The sequence below is a fragment of the Crinia signifera genome, chromosome 2 (genome assembly GCF_055691185.1).
Source record: "Crinia signifera chromosome 2, ASM5569118v1, whole genome shotgun sequence".
NCBI classification, from domain to species: Eukaryota; Metazoa; Chordata; class Amphibia; order Anura; family Myobatrachidae; genus Crinia; species Crinia signifera.
The window spans coordinates 30,932,048-30,952,140 of NC_139218.1; the positions used below are offsets into that span (position 1 = coordinate 30,932,048).

At 43.4% G+C, this 20,093-nt stretch overlaps 1 protein-coding gene across 2 annotated transcripts in view; it reads right to left on the reverse strand.

The window, feature by feature from the left end:
- Window positions 1–16,681, reverse strand: part of C2H21orf91 (chromosome 2 C21orf91 homolog) — a 41,820-nt gene extending 25,139 nt beyond the window's left edge. Inside the window, exons 1-2 of one of the 2 annotated variants that reach the window (XM_083171874.1) lie at window positions 16,605–16,681; window positions 12,470–12,603 (exon numbers count right to left, since the gene is read on the reverse strand). In XM_083171874.1, the coding sequence (XP_083028000.1) occupies window positions 12,470–12,603; window positions 16,605–16,630 (160 nt within the window). In that variant the 5' untranslated portion in view covers window positions 16,631–16,681. Of the gene's footprint in view, window positions 1–12,469; window positions 12,604–16,080; window positions 16,314–16,604 lie in introns of those variants that run through there. The other variant, XM_083171876.1, reaches the window with a different exon arrangement.
- Between the last annotated feature and the right edge of the window lie 3,412 nt (window positions 16,682–20,093).

Here is a 20,093-nt window from a genome sequence, read left to right on the forward strand (position 1 = left end):
GCTCCCTCCACACGCAGAACAGAAATAGACGCAGACGCCATAGGGGTGAACCGCCGCCATCTTGGAGATAACACCGGAGACGGAGATCTCCGTTATAAAAAGAACTGCACCTAAAATCGGACTGCAAAACACCCTGCTGAGAACAAAGAAACTGCAGTACCAGACAAACAGCAGGTGAGAGGAGGCTGAGGAGGGAGCTACCTGAAAGGTGCACTGGGCGGGCCCGGCACAAAACAGGAGATACACCTACATCTATCTGCTCCCCACAAGGCCAGATACCAGCAGGCTACACACATTCACAGCCTGACAAGGGCAGCAATCACCCCCACGTTCAAACAGACCCCCACCCCAACGGCTGGAGAAGTGCTCTACCAAGCCCGACCCCTCACTGTGACAGTGACAGACACAAAAGCATAGCGGCCTGGGAAACAACTGAAACTTACCTAACACCCTGCCCAGCTCAACCCCCATAGTGACAACACCGGCTGAAAGGTCACAGAGGCTCATAGAACAACTGCTCTACCACCAGCAACAAAGACTCCAGACCCAGAGGGTACCCTGACAGATACCCAGGGGACAGCAGACATGGAAAAATACGTTGCAAAATCACAGAGGACCCAGAGAGGCTCAAATACAAACTCAAGCAGACAGAGAGACAAACCACAAGCAACAAGTTCTCCAGTAGCACACCAATCCCCTAGTCCACAAGACCCCTTAGCAGAAATCGATATCTCGCAATCATATAACCCCTCATCTGTCCAGAAAGCAAAAGAAATTGCTGAAATCATCTCCCCACTATTAGATGCCAAACTGGCCCCGCTAACAGAAGCCATTACATCAGCGGTGAACCAGCTAAAGCAACATGCCACCAGACTAGATGAGGCGGAAGAACGAATTTCTACACTAGAGGATGAATTACAAGAAGCAAAAACTCTCCTTAATGACCAAGAATCGATGACAACGGCACTACAAGATAGAGTGGAAGACATGGAGAACAGAAATAGACGTAATAATCTGCGCCTAATCGGGGTCCCCGAGTCAGTGAAACCAAGAGAGCTGCTGTACCTAGTAACCACATGGCTACCTCAAGCCCTCCAAGTCCCCACACAAGACAACCCCATCATAGTTGAACGAGCCCATAGAATCGGTCCGGAAAGGAGTTCTTCACAACGCCAAAGACCACGACCTGTCATATTCAAATTATTAAACTACTTGGACAAGCAGAGACTCCTAGAAGCTTACAGGAAGCAAAAAGAATTACTTTACGAAGATTCTAGAATTCTACTTTTCCAGGACTTCTCACTTCAAGTTTCAGCACGCCGTAGAGAATTCACACCGATCTGCAAGGACTTATTCGACCGTGGTATGAAGTTCGCTCTAATGTACCCAGCGAAACTGAGAGTCATTTATAAAGACAAGCCAATTTACTTCGACGAAGTACAACCAGCAAAGAACTTCATACAGTCGCTGAACACGGCTGGAGCACGCTCACCAGAAGCAGACTCCGGCTGAGATCTTCGTATCTGGAGAAATCGTAAATATAATATCTACACTTGCACTTGATTATGGGAGAGTTGAAGAGAAAAATGCGAAGTTTGATGGACTATGTTAGTTTATATGTTCAAATAGGGTTAATGTGGTTAACTTTAACAATACTAAGGTTCAGAGAAGACATTGTTTTACCTAGGAAAGCTAGGGTCAGTAATTCTTATCTGTTTAAAATAGTTAGTAATAAGAGGAGCCAAGTTAGGCCCTCACTCTGGGTTCAGTTAAACAGAAAATTAATGACATTACAGGTTCTATTAAGGCTCACAACACGATACACACAAACAAGCTTAAAAGAGTTATTAACACAGTACGGGGTACAGAATAACAAAAAACATAAGACGAAATGTTTCTCTCCTGAAGGCTGGGACAGGGGAGGGACTTATAATGACGCAAATGATCATATTTCTAGGGATAAACATAGAAAAGGTATAGGATAAATATGGCAAACAACAGAGAGGTAAATGACACAAACAGGGTGAAATCAACTATTAAGTTCTTATCATGGAATGTTGAAGGGTTAAATACGCCATTAAAGAGGAAGAAAATAATGGGTCATCTGAAAACATATAAACCAGACGTAGTATTTCTCCAGGAGTCCCATTGGAAAGCTGGAGATCCAAATATATTAAGGGGTAACTGGTTAAAAGAGTTTAAGCACGCCTCATACACTACAAAATCCAGAGGGGTATTGATCTTATTTAGCAAGTACATAAACTATGAGATCACACAGGAATGGGCAGACCCAGATGGCAGATTTTTGTTTCTGAAAGTAACCATTGAAGGTGAACAATACACATTGGTGGATATATATGCACCTAACACCCAAAACGCTGAATACTTCTCCGACATATTTTCACACCTACAAGACTGGGCGGAGGGTACAATGATCGTTGGAGGGGACTTCAATGTGGCAATGGATCCAACACTAGACGCCACAAGAGGAGGGAGGGAAAGTGGCCATAGAAGAGGACCCCCGTTAAGTTTATCATTACTCACTGACACCTTCCAACTAATTGACCCATGGCGATTTTTATACCCGACCTCAAAAGAATTCTCATTCTATTCCCATCCCCACAACACCTCTTCAAGATTGGACTATTGGTTCATTCCCAAAGCAATGCTCCATAGAGTCACTTCAGCCAAGATAGGAGACATTCTTATTTCGGACCATGCTCCTGTGTGGTTCACAGTACAGCTAGCGGATCCCAAACTCACTTCCTTTAACTGGAGATTCCCAGACTATATGATAAATTCAGCAGATTTTAAAAGACACTTAAACCATTCCATAACTAATTATTTTACGGACAACAAAGAACATGATCAAGACATTAACCTACTATGGCAGGCATCAAAACCGGTAATGAGAGGACATATTATTTCATACATAAGCCACCAAAAGAAAAAACTTAGAATAAAACTTATTCAAGCTAGTGAAAAGGTTAAAAATGCTTACTCCATATTAATAAATACCCCAAATGACCAGAATAGAAACTCATATAAGGAAGCCCAGACAATTTACGACATGCTATGTGCAGAGAAAGCACAAATGGACATAAATTTCCAAAAAAATAAATATTACAGGTGGGGAAATAAGCCAGGCAGACTATTGGCGACAATGACTAAGGCAGCTAAAGATATCAAACACATCACAACATTAAAGACACATAATGGAAAAAACACCACAAGCCCCATAGAGATAGAGAAGCTTTTTCTAAAATATTTTAAAACTTTATATGAGAAACCTTATGAAGACGCAAGGGATGGAGAGTTACTATTAACTCAGGCCAAGCTTAAAAAGTTATTACCCACAGATAGGGAACAATTGACAGCTCCTATCACGGAACTGGAAATTTCCACAATAATCTCATCCCTGCCATTAGGGAAAAGCCCAGGCCCCGACGGACTATCAGCGGCATACTACAAAATGCTCTCTCCCATACTACTACCACATTTAAATAACCTGTACAATTCCATCCTCAAAGGAAACATGGCACCAGACCGCTTCAATGACGCCAGAATTATATTAATCCCCAAGCCAAACAAAGACCCAACAGAAGTTTCCTCATACAGGCCCATTTCTTTATTGAATCAAGATCTAAAAATATTCTCAAAAATAATGGCACAAAGATTACAGTTAATTCTCCCAAATATCCTCCATCCTGCGCAAACGGGCTTCGTCAGAAACCGACATTCGGTGAACAACATCAGAACACTTATTGCAGCCCTAACACATACCAAGCTGGCAAGGGAGCTAGACAACCTAATACTAAGTTGCGATGCGGACAAGGCATTCGACCGAATCTCATGGTCCCACTTAACCCGGGTGTTCATACATCAGGAATTCGGCCCAGAATTCATACATATCTTCAATGCATTATATAAAGACCCCAAAGCATCTCTCACCATAAACTCCCTAAACTCCACACAATTCACATTATTCAGAGGGACACGACAAGGGTGCCCACTGTCGCCCCTTTTTTTTAACTTGGCATTAGATCCCATTTTACGTTATTTTGACTCTTTACCCGATTGGACGGGCATCAAGATAGGCGCAGACACAATTAAATTCTCAGCCTTTGCAGATGACCTATTGTTATATTTCTCCAACCCCAAACAAATCATCCCCACACTAATAACAGTACTCAACAGACTGGAAACGGTAACAGGTTTCAAATTAAACTATACCAAGACGATAGCATTAGCGCTAGGGCCGAGATCTAAACTAGGATGGGGAAACACATTCCCATTCACATGGGCAGTAAACACAATACAATACCTAGGTATAAACATACACCCGGACATCGAAAAACTATATGAACTTAACTACAACAGTTTGTTCACCAAATCTTACCAAGATTTTCAAAAATGGAAGAACCTGCCCCTCTCATACATAGGTAGGAGTCACCTGTATAAAATGATAACTTTCCCAAGGCTGCTATACTTGATACAAATGCTGCCCATAATGCCTAGAAAACAAGACCTAAAACTATTTAACAAAGCTCTATCCGCTTTTATATGGGGGGGAAAAAAAGCAAGGATCTCATTATTCAAACTCCAACAACCTAAAGAATTAGGGGGAGTGAACCTGCCATGCCTAAAGAGTTATGCGCTGGCAGCCAATTATAAAATAGCAATTGACTGGATTAAAGGCAACAATGTATACACCAGTAGATCCCGAGAACAAACCTTTAGCCCACATAAAGATCTAGTAGTGTTATTACATACACACCCCAATTCACTAGAAAAGGATTTAAGAGAAAACATCCTAATAAACACAACATGTACAGCATGGAGATCAACACGAATCAATAAGAAATTAAAAACACACAAATCCTTATTCATGCCGCTAAACGGAAACCCCAACTTTAGCCCCTATCACACACACCCATGCTTCCTCGAATGGAACAAAAAAGGATTGCGCTACATTTACCAGTTCATGGACTTGGCTCAATGGAAACCTTTAACTAGAGCCCAAATACAAGAAAAACACCCAAACATCACATTCCCGCTTTTCCAATATTTGCAGGTTGCTAGCTACATCACCAAACTTATACGAGATTTAACAAACCAGGACAAAAGTAACGACCTGGATTCAGCGGTTAGACATACTACAACAATATTAACCACATCACAAATTTACTCTAAATCTCGAAAACTATTAGACATCACCACCCCACCACTAGGTCTTTTAAAATGGCAAGCAGACTTTCCTAACATCACAATGGAAAAAATCCTATCATCATATGTAGAAATGAATAAACGCTTAGTGGCCAGCACATTCATGGAAATGAACCAAAAAATCCTCCACAGATCTTACTATACACCTAAACTAAGATTTCTGACCGGAGAATCTCAGACGTCTAATTGCTTTAAATGTCAAGAACCAAACGCAGACATGATGCACTGTCTATGGGAATGCTCAATTGTTAGAGAATTCTGGGGGGAAATACAGTCCTATATAAATTCACAATTAAATATACAATTCAAGATAACTAAAGAATGGGCCTTCTGGAATGTTTACACCAAACAAGATAAAACGACACTAACAAAAGGTACAAAACAATTACTACTTAAAATAGCAGCAGCAGGAAAGAAAACCATTCTTTCACAGTGGGTAGAAACTACACGAATCTCGCTATCACTTTTGTATCCTAGAATCCAACACATGTTCACAATGGATTGGACAGAAGCAATGACAAATAAGGAAAAATTAGTAAGCAAATTTGTCAACACATGGTTACCGTATATAATACTCCTTAGCGCACAAATGAAAGACGCGGTGAGAAATAGCCTTAAGTCTACTACATGGTATGACCTGGAGATGGTAGCAAATGAGAGACTTCCCTTTTAATAAAAAAGAAAAAAAGAGTATGCGCGGTTACATGGCCCAGTCAACCAGGGACAAGAAGTAAAGGGAAATGCCAACAGGGTTACAGATTTAATGAAGTATTGTATAAACCAAAATGTTTCTTTAATATCAAAATGTTTATTTACACCCCAACATCAACACCTTAACGCCATTGTCACGCAACATCAGAAAGAACGACAAACACCATATTACCTCGATAATTGTAAACTATACCTCTGACTCTAGTATTCTTGTGTCTAGAACCCCCAATGAACAAATATGTATAACATGCAATGATAAGCTTGTACTGTTACTTGTATGTGAAACAACTTGTGATAATCAATAAAAATTGTTAAAAAAAAAAAAAAAAAAATAAAGAAATTCTGGGTGAGATTTAATAGGATGAGAGATTCAGAAAGTGAGAGATTTGGTGAGAAATCTCCAGTTTTGTTAAAGCGGCAATCATTTACACTGCAAAATCAAACTGGTCTTGTAGTGTAAAGGATTGCCGCTTTAAAAAAACCTGGAGATTTCTTACCAAATCTCGCACTTTCTGAATCTCTCACCCTATTAAATCTCACCCTCTGTATGCGCTGGGAAGAATCTAAGGCTCAATGGGTCGTTTAATGAATGTGTACAATGCAGACTACATGCTGACTTCAGGGCAGCACAGTTGGCGTAATGGTTAGCATTACTACTATACAGAACTGAGGCCCCAGGTTCAATTCTAACCATGGCCATAACTGGAGAAAGTGTAGGTCATTTGTGACCTTTAAACACATTTCAATTTTGTATCATGAACAGGGGCAGGTAGTAAAAGTGCCACTGCCTGCTGACAAAGTGGTGTAATGAAGTGTTGTAATGGCTCTTGTTCCAGGGGAGATCTGCAGAGCAATCGCTCTCCATCCATTATTCTGGGTGCAGCTACACAGCCTTCGGTGTTATGTTATCAACACATCACGCACATAAATGCTCACGGTGCTACAAATATTATATGTGGAATGTAACCTGACACCACATCCACGCTTTACCTGAGGTTCTGGAAAAAGGATATTGGTGCGGGGATACTGTCGCTAGGTCGACAGTCAAAATGTCAACATGAGTTGACAACTCACCCTAGGAGCAGGAGATCCAACTGAAATCAGAAAGATCTTTTTGCTTTCCCACCTGAGCAGCCTGTGACTTTCTCCTTCTACGCGAGACCTGTGAGGCTCACTAGGGGCCAGATGCACTAAGCTTCAAAAGTGATAAAAATGGAGAGTGCTAAACAGCCAGCCAATCAGCTCCTACCTGCCATGTCACAGGCTGGGTTTGAGACATGTCAGGAAGGAGCTGATTGGTTAGTTGTTTATCACTCTCCATTTTATCACTTTTGAAGCTTATTGCATCAGGCCCCCAGAAACAATGCATATCTTGGCCTTTTCTCTTTTATTGCCAAGTTGCGTGACCAGGCGGCGCTGCATGCCGCAGCTTCCTGAAAATAGCGAGGGCCTCTGAATCACGCCACAAATGTGCATTTTGGTTTTGTAATCCATCGGATATCGCTACACAGTCAAGACACATTATACGGATGTCTGCTGTGCTGTTGGGAATGCTATTTCCCAGCCGTGTCAGACTAAAGACATTTCAGAAAATAAGACTCATGCGAAGCACAAGGTCTTCCGTCAAATGGCTTATTGCTGTCTGACATTTAAAGCAGTAGTATTTGTGGCAGTAAAACATTTAGCAGGATCCATCAAAAGATCTAACAACTCAATGACTATTATCTGCCTTTCAGAACGATAACGGAAGCAGGGACTAGCAGAGATAATGTATAACTGCAGCTTGCAGAGATATCAGCAAGTGCAAAATGTCGGCGGGAGATCTGGAACACAGGATGTTGGCGTGACCACGAGCAAAACAGAAGGGGATAGAAAGTCTCAGTCACTGAGGAGGAAATTTACGAAGATGGGAATTCTATTTCACATGGGATACCGAACCGATACCATCTATTACATACCCTCCAACATGGCCCATTCCATTAGGTACAAAATGCTCTGATCCTGGACTTCCTTACCAGTGGCAGTTGCAAAGGTGGGGCTGCAGGACAGTCCAATATTCAAAAAGGGGAGCCACACCTAATGCCACTCCAAAGATCACTGTCATGGACTCACTGGCAGTTGATGTAACCCCCTCTTTGAATTTTGGACTGTGCTGGAGTCCAACCTCTGTAACTGCCACTAGCAGGGAAGTCCAGGAACAGAGCATTTTGTACCTAATGGAATGGGTCATGTTGGAGGGTATGCGATTATCTTCTAGAAGGTGCTAAATAAATAATAAGTCGACTTATTGTTTGCCCATAGCAACATCCCATGTGAAACAAAAATCCAATCTTGGTACATTTCCCGGAGTCAATTTGCCTATGTTGGTACCTGCTTTAAATTGGGACAGATCTGCCTACATTCAAACTGGATGCTGCTTGCCAGAGCAGGGGGCGGGGCTTTACATCACTAGTACCCCACACCTAAAACACTGGCCCACATGGAGGGGGCAGGGCTAAATGATGCAAATTCATTGCCCAATCTAAAATGCAGAGTAAAATTAAAGTGGTCTACTAAAATTTGTGGGCTACATGCAAAAGCAGCCAGTATTTACCCTGCACAGGAAATCTTTTATTTATTTTTTTAAACTTATATGCTGCCCTTGCATTGAATTGTATCTGGAACTAACTTTTTTTTTTTTGCTTTACTTCCAAATCAGGCCTCATGTTCTTCAATATACTATGTTAATTAATTATAATCAGAAGCTACAGTATATAAGACACACACATTGGCTTTGCTTTGCCAATGACAGCTGGTTATGTAATTTGCTTATTCATCAGGTTCAATGACACCACTTATACAGCGCTACAGCTGCGGCACTAGAAAGAAATGTGCTTTCCCAGCACGTGTAATGACTGGAAAAGCCCTTCACTCTGCCAGCTCATGTGTACAGAGGAAAGCATTGGTCACGTGCTTCCCATACGACAGTGTATGCCGTCACGGGAACGTCATGACCCAATTCTCTGCCGGCGCCACCATACCAGGCATGTGTACCTATAGGCTAGGAACAAAGAACCAATGAGTGTGTATCATCAAGTGTGGACTGTACAGGATGTAGCAGATGTTCTAGTAACCTTATATAATCACCAGTTTCTTAACCAATTATGTACTGATTCAATGCACGTCAAAAAAAATATTATTTATATACACACAAAGTATTTTGCACTCATCATTCGTGCACGAGTGTGAATATATATTATATTACCGTACTGAAACATTGACAATACACAGTTATATTGAAACATTTTGGGGGAACATTTCAAAAACCCGTTTGATACTGTGTACAACCACGAACTGTGCTCATAGGCTTGATATCAACCAGAATTCACTTTATTTATTACCAGTTATTTATATAGCGCACACATATTCCGCGGCGCTTTACAGAGAATAACATTTGCATCAGTCCCTGCCCCAGTGGAGCTTACAATCTATATTCCCTACAACATGTAGTTAAAATGGGTTAATTTTTTTTTTTTTGGGGAGCCAATTAACCTACCAGTATATTTTTCGATTGTGGGAGGAATCGAACTCATGACCCCAGTGCTGCTAGGCATTAACGCGAACCACTACACCATCAGTGCTGCCCACAGATATCTGGACATATAGTGGTATGCCTTCTTCATGCATGGGCAGGGACCGATATCAATACCTAAAACAATCCGCGTGCACAAATAAATATGTCCAGAAGGATTTACAGTGCAATCTGGGACACATTCCTTCTGTCACTTGCTATCTGCACAGCTTCTCCCACATCTGGGATACAACTGTGGCGTCTTCAGCAGGGGAAACAATACTAACCCCGGCTTCCCTACAGGATACCAGAAGCAGGGCCGAGTGCAGTGTAACAACACTCTGACTGGAGGGATTAATCAGGATCTATAAATACACAGAACTACATATATGCGGATTATTTCAGCTCTCTCCCCTTAGTGACATTTACATAGTGGGACAATCTGGTTAATCTGAGCTTCCACTTAAACCATTATGTCCTAGTTGTTAGAAATAGCAGCCAGAGGTTGAAAATACTTCAAATATTTGAAATGATTGTTTATAATAAAGGGTGTATTTTCTTTCCACATGAAGTTCTGTATGTAATCAGAGTCCTCATATATTTACTGTAAAAGTTATTATTTGTTACCAGTAATTTATATATTCCGCAGCGCTTTACAGGGAATATTTGAACATTCACATCAGTCCCTGCCCCAGTGGAGCTTGCACTCTATATTCCCTACCACATGTACACGCACACACAGACGGGTTAATTTTGTTGGGAGCCAATTAGCCTTCCAGTATATTTTTGATTATGGAAGGAAACCGGAGTACCTGGAGGAAACCCACAAGAATATACAAACTCCACACAGTTAGGCCATGGTGGGAATCGAACCCATGACCTCAGTGCTGTGAGGCGGTAATGCTAACCATTACACCGTGTGTGCTGCCCATATCCCTACTTACAATCCGCAACCAATTTTTAATTTAACATCTTCTTGTTCTTGTTAACCTTCCAGAGAAGATACGCACTCACACCTCTAGCTACACTATAGAGTGGTTGCTATCAGAAGGCACAAATGAGGACAACCCCTGGCTGCCTACAGTTATACTGGATTCATTTCAAATGGAGCAAAAAAAGTCGGGCCTGGAATTGGCTCAGTGTGAAATGGTCTAACCAAGGCCAAATTACAGGGGGCCTTGGACACTACCAAAGTTATTCCTGGGTTTAACCCAGGAGGAGCTGATTGGTGCGCTCAGTATCACATGATGATGACAACACCGCCAAGGCATCTATGGTCAGACTGAAGACCCTGGTTAGACATGAACAGTGATGACCTGGGAATAAAGCCGATCCATCCGCCAGCGTGAAAAGCCTAAAACCCGGCTCTAACCACATGTCCAGTGTCCCAGGTTGTAGCTAGGTTTTAAGAGGTATATTTTCTAAGATAGGAGTTGTAATTAAGATGGGATATTGCCCATAGAAACCAATCATATTCTACTTATTTAGCACCTTCTGGAAGATAATAAATAGAGACAGGTTGCTATAGGCAACATCCCATCTTTAATAGAACTACCATCTTTGTAAATGTACCCCTTAAGTCAGAGATGGGGAACCTTCGGCCCTTCAGCTTTTGCTGAACTACACATCCCAGCATGCCCTGCAACATTTGTAGCATGGCCACATTGCAAAACTGTGCATACTGGGATGTATAGTTCCACAACAGCTGGAGGGCCGAAGGTTCCCCATCCCTGCCTTATGGTACTCATACAATGAGCCAATTCCGACGGGGACATGAGACTGGCCCAAAGCGGCTCAGCTTGACGTCCCCTCAGCTCTGATGCATGGTCCCATGCACATCGGACATGAACCAGTGGTCGTACCTGCTGGCCGTCCGACCACTCGACCTGGGACCTCCTTCCGTGTGTGGCGGGAGGTGGGCAGTGGGGTCCGGCCAGCTGGTGGTGGCAGGCAGTTTGTAATGGCGGGCAGCGGGGTACGTCTGAGCAGCAGCGGCGGCTGGGGCTTGTAGCAGCATTTTTCCGGACGGCAGAATGTGGCTGCTGAATATTTTGACATGACTGGCCGGACGTTCAGCCAATCAATGTCCGGCCAGGCATTTCAAAATATTCAGCAGCCGCATCCCGCCGCCCGGCAAGATGCCGCTACAAGCTCCAGCCTCCCAGCCCCCACTCAGACAGACCAAGCTGCCCGCCACTACGAGTGGTCTGCCCCCGGAAGCCACCACCAGCTGGCCGGACCCTGCTGCCCGCCCCTGCAGCAGCTCCCCGGGAGTATTACATGCAATAGATTGCATGTGAATTATTGCATGTAGAAATGGCACATCAAGTACCACATCGCATGTGAGCCTCCCGGTGAGCTGCCGGGGGGGCTCTGGGAAAACTGGTCCAACTTGTCCTTAGGACAAATTAGCCCAATGTATGGGGGCCTTTAGTGTGAGAGTGGTATCAATTCCATACAACTTATGGCAAGGAAATTTACTACAGGTAATAAAAAAGTACCAGAGTGTAGCCACAAATTACCTAGACTACTGCTAGGAAATAATACCTAAAATCCGATTGGATGTTTTGTTGAAGACCCGGGGCGAAAAATCCCAGGTCCAGCAAGCCGGCAATACGACCCAGGTTAAAAGAAGGGTTTTACTTGGTTCGGACCTGGGTTGCTGGACAGTGTGAATGGGTAACCTGGGTCGAGCAAATGCCGGGTTGCTCCTGTGATGGACCAGCGTCCAAAATCCGGATGTAACCCAGTATTTGCGATGTGAAAGGGGTATAAATCTACCATATGGTCTACAATTGCCGGGCTGAAAAAAAAAAAAAAAAAAGTTATGCGTTAAATAAAAAAAATACATATTAAAGACTGCCCCAAAGAATAAACCTGTCCATTGAAATTCTGCAAACGAGACAAAAATAGTATTCCTGGACAGGAATGGAGTTCATCCCTGACGTATCATGCAAACTAAACCAGACAAGTCAATCTTACCCTCGATGCTCAGCTCAAAGCATATGTGGCAAAATGACAGGGTCTCCATTTCGGTGCCCAACTTGCAGATGCCACAGACATTGTCGTCATTCAAGTCAATGTTCACAAACTGCTCCTCTACAGCCATGGTGCCCCTGAGACAGAGGGAGAGAGAGAAGACTACATCACCAGAGGAAGAGAATAATGGTCCTGAGGCAAACACAGCTGCTTTGGGCCTTTGGCTAAACAAAGGCATCACGTATGTTACCCATTTATATTCAAATATAAAAGTCTGTGTGCATTATCCTCTAATTAAACTCAAAATGATTTCCCTAATTAAAACAATTTTGCTGGGAACTGGAATCGCTGTTAATGGTGAAGAAGGATCTTCTGCCTGAACAATAACATAATTGTAAAGCAAAAAGACCAGATTTTGGGAGACCAATCAACGTACTCAAAGAATTAGTAATTCATTTTTAGAAGGTTCAAATGCTATTCACGGCACCCTTAGGCCACAAGATTCTTGAGAAATGTTATTTATATGTCGTCCTTAGGAGGGTAAGGACACAGGTTATGATTGGAATCCACCAGCACTAGATTTGCTTACCCCATTTACCGTAAATAATTTGAATTGGTCCTGGACACCCCTGCAAGTGTCCCAAGGCCCCCCAGAGTGCTGCGGCACACAGTTTGGGAACCAATGTATAACTTTCTCATTGTGCAGTAGGTCTCATTAGCGATATTGTGAAATGTTATTCTATGGCCCAGATCTATCGAACGTTGGAGAGCGATACAGTACAGGCCGTGTCTGAGAAATATCAGATGCTGACCTCTCTCTCTCCAAGCTTTACTAAATCTGGGGGAGAGGAGATAAGCCTTCAAAAGTGACAAAGTAGAGAGATAAAGTAATCAGCCATTTAGCTCCTAACTGCCAAATGACCATTTTTTTTTTTTTTTTTTTTAAAGCGTGCCGGAGCGGATAGGCTGGTATTTTGTTTATCTCCACGGCTTAGGACATCTGCTTCTGCGTGTGTTGGGTCTATCCCATTTTGGATTTAAAGCAGGCATGGCCAAACTGTGGCCCTCCAGCTGTTGTGAAACTACAGGTCCCAGCATGCCTTGACACAATTTTGCTAGTAAGGAAAGCTAAAACTATGGCAAAGCATGCTGGGATGTGTAGTTTCACAACAGCTAGAGGGCTAAAGTTATATTTATTCATATTAACAGTAGTTATTCATTTTAACAGCAGCAGCAGTTCCTGCATCGGTTGGAAGCCTCTGAAAGTTATAAAAGGTTTCTGATGTATAAGGGATGAAGGGAGGTTATGGCAGTGGAGTCACGTCTACCAATCTGCATGACAAGATGAGGCCTGTGATCAAAGCGAAAAAGTATAATTTGCAAGTCAGGCGAAGTTCAAACAGCTCATTGGAGAAGTAATCAAGCAGAAAATGCTAGCAGTGCTGCAACTGCCTCTAACACATCCGCGCCAATCAACCATGTCCCAATGGCTGGAGGTCCCTGACTTTTATGGCAGTTGAACACAGAAACATCCAGTGTTCTAGCTTCTTAGAGCAGCCTACCAGCATGGGAGATCTCAGCATGGGGGAACGTCAGGGGCAACATAAAAGTTAGGCCTGGTCTGTTTTGTAGCCATAATTAACCAACAGCAATAAATATATTTGTTCTGAGTAGTCAATGCACACTTATCTGGAAACAGGCGTTCCATTATGTTACATGTGACACAGAGCTGGGAGAAACAGATCTTTGTGAAGAGATTCAACAAGCCCAATTACAGTGCAATATTATGAAAGCAGAAGAGAAGTCACACAACGATTCTCAGTCACATGAACCGTGGCCAATGGGAAACACGCAGAAAACAAACTTCACTCCATCTGTACAATGCTTCTATAATAACTCCATACAGCCAGTGACCTTAAACATTTCTCTAGTAGGAACAGAACTGGATTCAGCACTTTAGAGGGGTGTGGATCGTTTGGTCTACAACAAATACCGCCTGTCGGCACATGTCAGCTCAAAAAACAGTGAAAAACTCCATGTCAACCTTTTGACTGTTGACCTAATGCTTGTGTCGACCTAATGACCGTATTCCCTTTAGAGATAACCTATTAATGCCAAATAGGTGATAATATCAAAAATATCAGAAAAATGTAATAACTATTAAACAGCACCAAATACATTAAGGAGAGTATATATCAAAGCTGGAAGAGAGGTAAAATGGTGAGAGATAATGTACCAATCATCTCTTGAAATTTTTCAAACGGACTGCAAAATGTAAGACAGAAACTGAATGGCTAATACTTTATCTCACACAACGTTATCACTCGCCAAGATTTAATAAACACCCCTCTTAGTACTAATTAGGAAGGAATTATAGAAAGTCAGGAGCGGAATTATAGAAAGTCAGGAGCTACAAATCATCGTACTCAGAAATAGAGGATTATGGTATAGATGATAGACAATGTCTAGGTCGACAGTGACTAGCTTGACACCTAAGAATGGTCGACATACCCTAGGTCAACAAGCTTTAGGTTGACATGAATATGGTCGACATGAGTTATTCTGGTGTCTATGTCGACATGGACACCGTACAAGTGTCGGGCACGGTGCCTCACTACCCTCGGCACACTATTATATTCTTACGCTATGCCCACTTGGACAGTAAAGTATGAAAAACCATCTATAAAATAAAAACCGTGTTGATCTTCTATCAATGTCAACCCTACTTAGGTGTTGACCTAGTCACCGTCAACCATTAGCAGTCGACGTAAACAATGTCGACCCAGGTGCCGCATACCAAAATGGAGACTATGGAATACCACACACACACTATAGAATCCCCCTTCCTCTACTAAATGTGCCCCAACAAGTTACATTAATGTTTAACTATATCCTTTGTTTCTTTGGAACAAAACACGGAACTAACACAGCCTCCGGGGGCCCAGAGCACAAGTCCTTTGTTAGTAAACTGAACTTTGGAGGTCTGAGTGGTGTGCAGCGTATAGGGGTGATTTGTGATCATGTCAATAAAAGACTCAATAATGTAAACATGATTCTGGGAGATAAAGACCTTAAGGTGTTAGTAATCTGATTATGTGTAGCACTGGTGTTGGCTAGGGCGAGTCAAAACTTTACATCGATCTACAATTGCAATGTGACTTAGAACACACACACACACACACACACACACACACACACACAGTAAAATACACTTCAAAATCAAATACTATAACAAAAGCAAATATTGAAGAAAAATAAAATAAAAACAAACACTTTGTAGATCAAACAGAACAATAGACTTTTTTTTTTGAGGCCCCATGATGGGTCTATATGCCCCACAGCTATCATTCACAGCACAACACGAGGAGTAAATAACAAAAGGCAACAAAGAAAAAATAAAAGTAACTCAAGAAGGAAACTTGTTTCAAACTGGTTTCTAAAACATCTATACATTAGCAGATTAAACTATAGAACTGGCAATCAGGCCACCAAACACCTGTATGCTATCTCTAATGATAAATATAGGACATTAAACGAGTTCTTATACTGTTTTGTGATCATGTATTGTAACCAATCCATATTATCTGAGCTGGCAAGACAGAGGATGTACTTACATTACATTAGCCTGTAGTATATGAAGAGGATCCCAGCTTGCCTTCCTGCCTCACTCACTGTCTTCTCCCCACTCACTCTCACTCCTTACTTACACTGTACCAGCAGCATGGACATCCCCTACCAGATCACTCACTCACTGGATCATACCAACACCTCACATTGTGGGGGTGAGTGGAGGTGGGTTTAAAGCAATAACAACAAAGTACACCAAGAACAACTGTCTCAGGATTTTTGTTGTTTTACAGTTAACAGCAAGAGACAGAACAGATAGCACATACAAATATCAAGAAAATCACACACCTTTGTCTTTCATCACACCCCTAGAAAACATGATACAGCCCACGCCAATACTACATCATACAGCACTGATGCCAGGTAATGGACGAACCCATTGCAGAAACGGGGGGGGGGGAGCAACAACAAGAGAATGTGCTCCGTTATAAAAGTAACATAATGCTAGTTCGGAGTACATTCAATTCTGCATGAACGGCTATAACAGCAATACATGGTAAGCAGGGAATACCTCCGGCGGTGCTCCCTATACTCCATGGTGAGTGGTGCAGTCCGGCTGTGTATAGTGCCCAGGAAAGTACACGCTGTTCTTTACGTCATGAAGAGACGTTCTGAAACAGGGCGGGGAGGGGCTGTGATAGGCCCCGCCCACATACAGATTCCAACTACAGGACAGAACAGAAGAGGCTGTTACATTGTGTCTCATGGCTTCCCCGTAATTTCCCTGGCACTTTGTGTTCTGCGCCCGCCGGCAGTTTTTTTTTGGAGAGGGGAGGGTGGTAAGGCATAACTTTTTTTTTTTTTTTTAAGTATATATAAATAAAACATATATAATATATATCAAAACAAAATTTACTGCGCTATATAAGAATGTAATAAATAATATTATCTGATGTATGAGAAAAGAAATCGAATAGTGTAGTATATTTGGAAAGTTTATTGCAAAAGAAAACAAAAACAAAAACTCCAATATATAAAGCATAAAATATTGCACAGAATATGGGCCAGATGGACTAAGCTTGAAAAGTGATAAAATGGAGAGTGATAAAGTGCCAGCCAATCATCTCCCAACTGTCATGTTACAGGCTGGGTTTAAAAAATGACAGGTAGGAGCTTATTGGCTGGTTGTTTATCACTCTCAATTGTATCACTTTATAAAGCTTAGTACATCTCGCCCTTATTTGTTGCAAATAAAGCTTATTTGAACTGAGGGAGAATTAGTAGGTCCCAAACCAGGAGTTTGCCTCAATGTGTTTTGTCCACAAAAGGCTTATACTATACTGCAGTTGTTCCCAAACTGTGTGCCTACCATGGAGTGCCTCGGGTTGGGGGTCCATAACCGAAACAAATTATGTGTGATCAAAATGATAGGCAGAACCATTTCAGACCGCACAAATTAAGCGGTATATTGCCGTTTCTTTACCGTTTCAAAACGGTAATATGTGCGGTCTGAAAGGTCCAGAGTGAATTTACCGTTTTAAAATAACCGGTATTTTAAAACGGTAATAAAGCAGGGTCCTACACATTTCAGACCTGTTTTTTTTTGCGGTCTGAAACGGTACCCAGGCAGCAGTGAGCACTATTGGTTCCCAGTGCCTGCATATTTAATGAGCCGGCCACTAATTACATATGCACATATGTAATTAGCCGATAATTACATTTGTGCATATGTAATTTGCCACTCATTACATATGCGCATATGTAATGCATGGCCGGCTCGTTAAATATGCACTGCGCTGGCTAAGAGGGGACCTGGCTCAGAGGGGACCCGCTCCCCCCAATGTGTTTAAGAAAACCCCCATGCGCCGGTACCTCGTGCCTTACGATCCCGGCTGTCGGCTCCTGTTGCTTATAAAAAAAAGTGCCTTTCGGAAAATGGCTGCCCCATAGGAAAGACTGTTTGAAAAAACTAAAAAACGGTCTTTGGTATGGGGGCAGCCATTTTCCGAAAGTCACTTTTTTTAGAAGCAGCAGGAGTCTGCACAGCCGGGATCCGCAAGGCATGAGGTACCGGCTGCACTGGGGGCTTTCTTAAACACATTGGGGGGGGGGGGGTGGGTGGGTGTTAACACCCCCCCCCCCCAACCAGCAGGGCTAACACCCCACCCCCCACCCCCAATGTGTTTAAGAAAGCCCCCCGTGCACCTCCTAGCTACACCTCTGGGGGTCACTTCACCGGACCTCAGACGTTGGTCTGAGTGGCGGTGGTTCGTCGGTTGGGCTCCAGGTGTCTGTTTGGTGGCGAGGCTGGCGTCTAAGCGGCAGAGGGTCTGGGGACTGAGCCGGTGACTCACTGCTCTGTCTGGCTGTTTTCTTTGGTACTTGTGTAGAATCACGGCTCCCACGATGGGCATCGTATACGGAAAAATCGCATCGCATGAGATCGCATGAGATCGCATGCGATCTGATGCAATGCGATGTCATTTTTCACTGAAATTATGGACATGAGTTGAAATCATGTAAAATGCACCACAAATGTCATTTTTCACACTGTACCACCCCCACTATCAACGCCAACCCGAAGTGTGGCGAGCGCAGCGGTACGCGTCCTACGACCTTTTCATACCCCCACTATCCACGTCGGCGTGGAGTTGAGAATAGAAAGTGTGGCGAGCGCAGCGAGCCACCGAGCCCGAAGCGTGGCGAGCGTACGCGGATACCTGTGAAGCCCGCTACGCTCGCCACACTATTCTATTCTCAACTCCACGCCGACGTAGATAGTGGGGGTATGAAAAGGTCGGAGGACGCGTACCGCTGCGCTCGCCACGCTTCGGGTTCGCGTTGATCGTGGGGTGGCGTAAAGTACTTTTGGGGGGACATTTCACTGTTCTGGGGTGTTTTTGGGGCTTTCTGGCCCATTTACCATTGTTCCCTATGATGATTTGGTGAAATTGAGGTATTTAACATTGTTCCCCATGAGAAATCGGGGGCATCGCGCAGGGCCGGTGCTAGGGTGTTCGGCGCCCCCCTGCAAACTAAAAATTTGCGCCCTCCCATACTTTGCAAAAAAGCAGCGTGTGACTAAGACGGAAGCTGAGAGTAAAAGTTGTTTAATGCCCATAGTAGTAAAGCTTCTGCTCTTATACACATAATGTGACCGATAGCAACAGAGCTGTAACTAGAAACTTTGGTGCCCTGTGCCAAAATAGGAATTGGTGTGTTTCCCCCCCCCCCCCCCCCCACACACACACAAAAAGGGTCATATTAAGGGCATGCCTTCGTGTAGAAGGGGCATCGTCACATAGTACAAATTCACATTATACCATAGTTGTGCCATTTATACACATTGCGCAGCTAAAGCTCCTTAGGCACACTGCACCAGGTAGAGCCCCTTGAACTCACTGCACCAGCTAGAGTCTCTTAAATTAACTGTGCAAGGTAGAGCCACTTGTACGTACTACGCCAGGTAGATCCCAATGAACACACTGCGACACCCCAGCGCACATTAATACGCCATTCCTCCACCCCTCCCCAGCACACAAATATGCCATTCCTCTGCCCCACCCCAGCGCACATTAATACGCCATTCCTCCACCCCTCCCCAGCACACAAATATTCCATTCCTCTGCCCCACCCCAGCGCACATTAATATGCCATTCCGCTGCCCCACCCCAGATTAATACACCATTCCTCCGCCCCAGCCCACATTAATACACCATTCCTCCGCCCCAGCCCACATTAATACACCATTCCTCCGCCCCAGCGCACATTAATACGCTATTCCTCCGCCCCAGTGCACCGTAATACGCCATCCCTCCGCCCCAGTGCACATTAATACGCCATTCCGCCACCCCAGCGCACATTAATACGCCATTCCTCCGCCCCAGCGCACATTAATACACCATTCCTCCGCCCCAGCCCACATTAATACACCATTCATCCGCCCCAGCCCACATTAATACACCATTCCTCCGCCCCAGCCCACATTAATACACCATTCCTCCGCCCCAGCGCACATTAATACACCATTCCTCCGCCCCAGCGCACATTAATACACCAT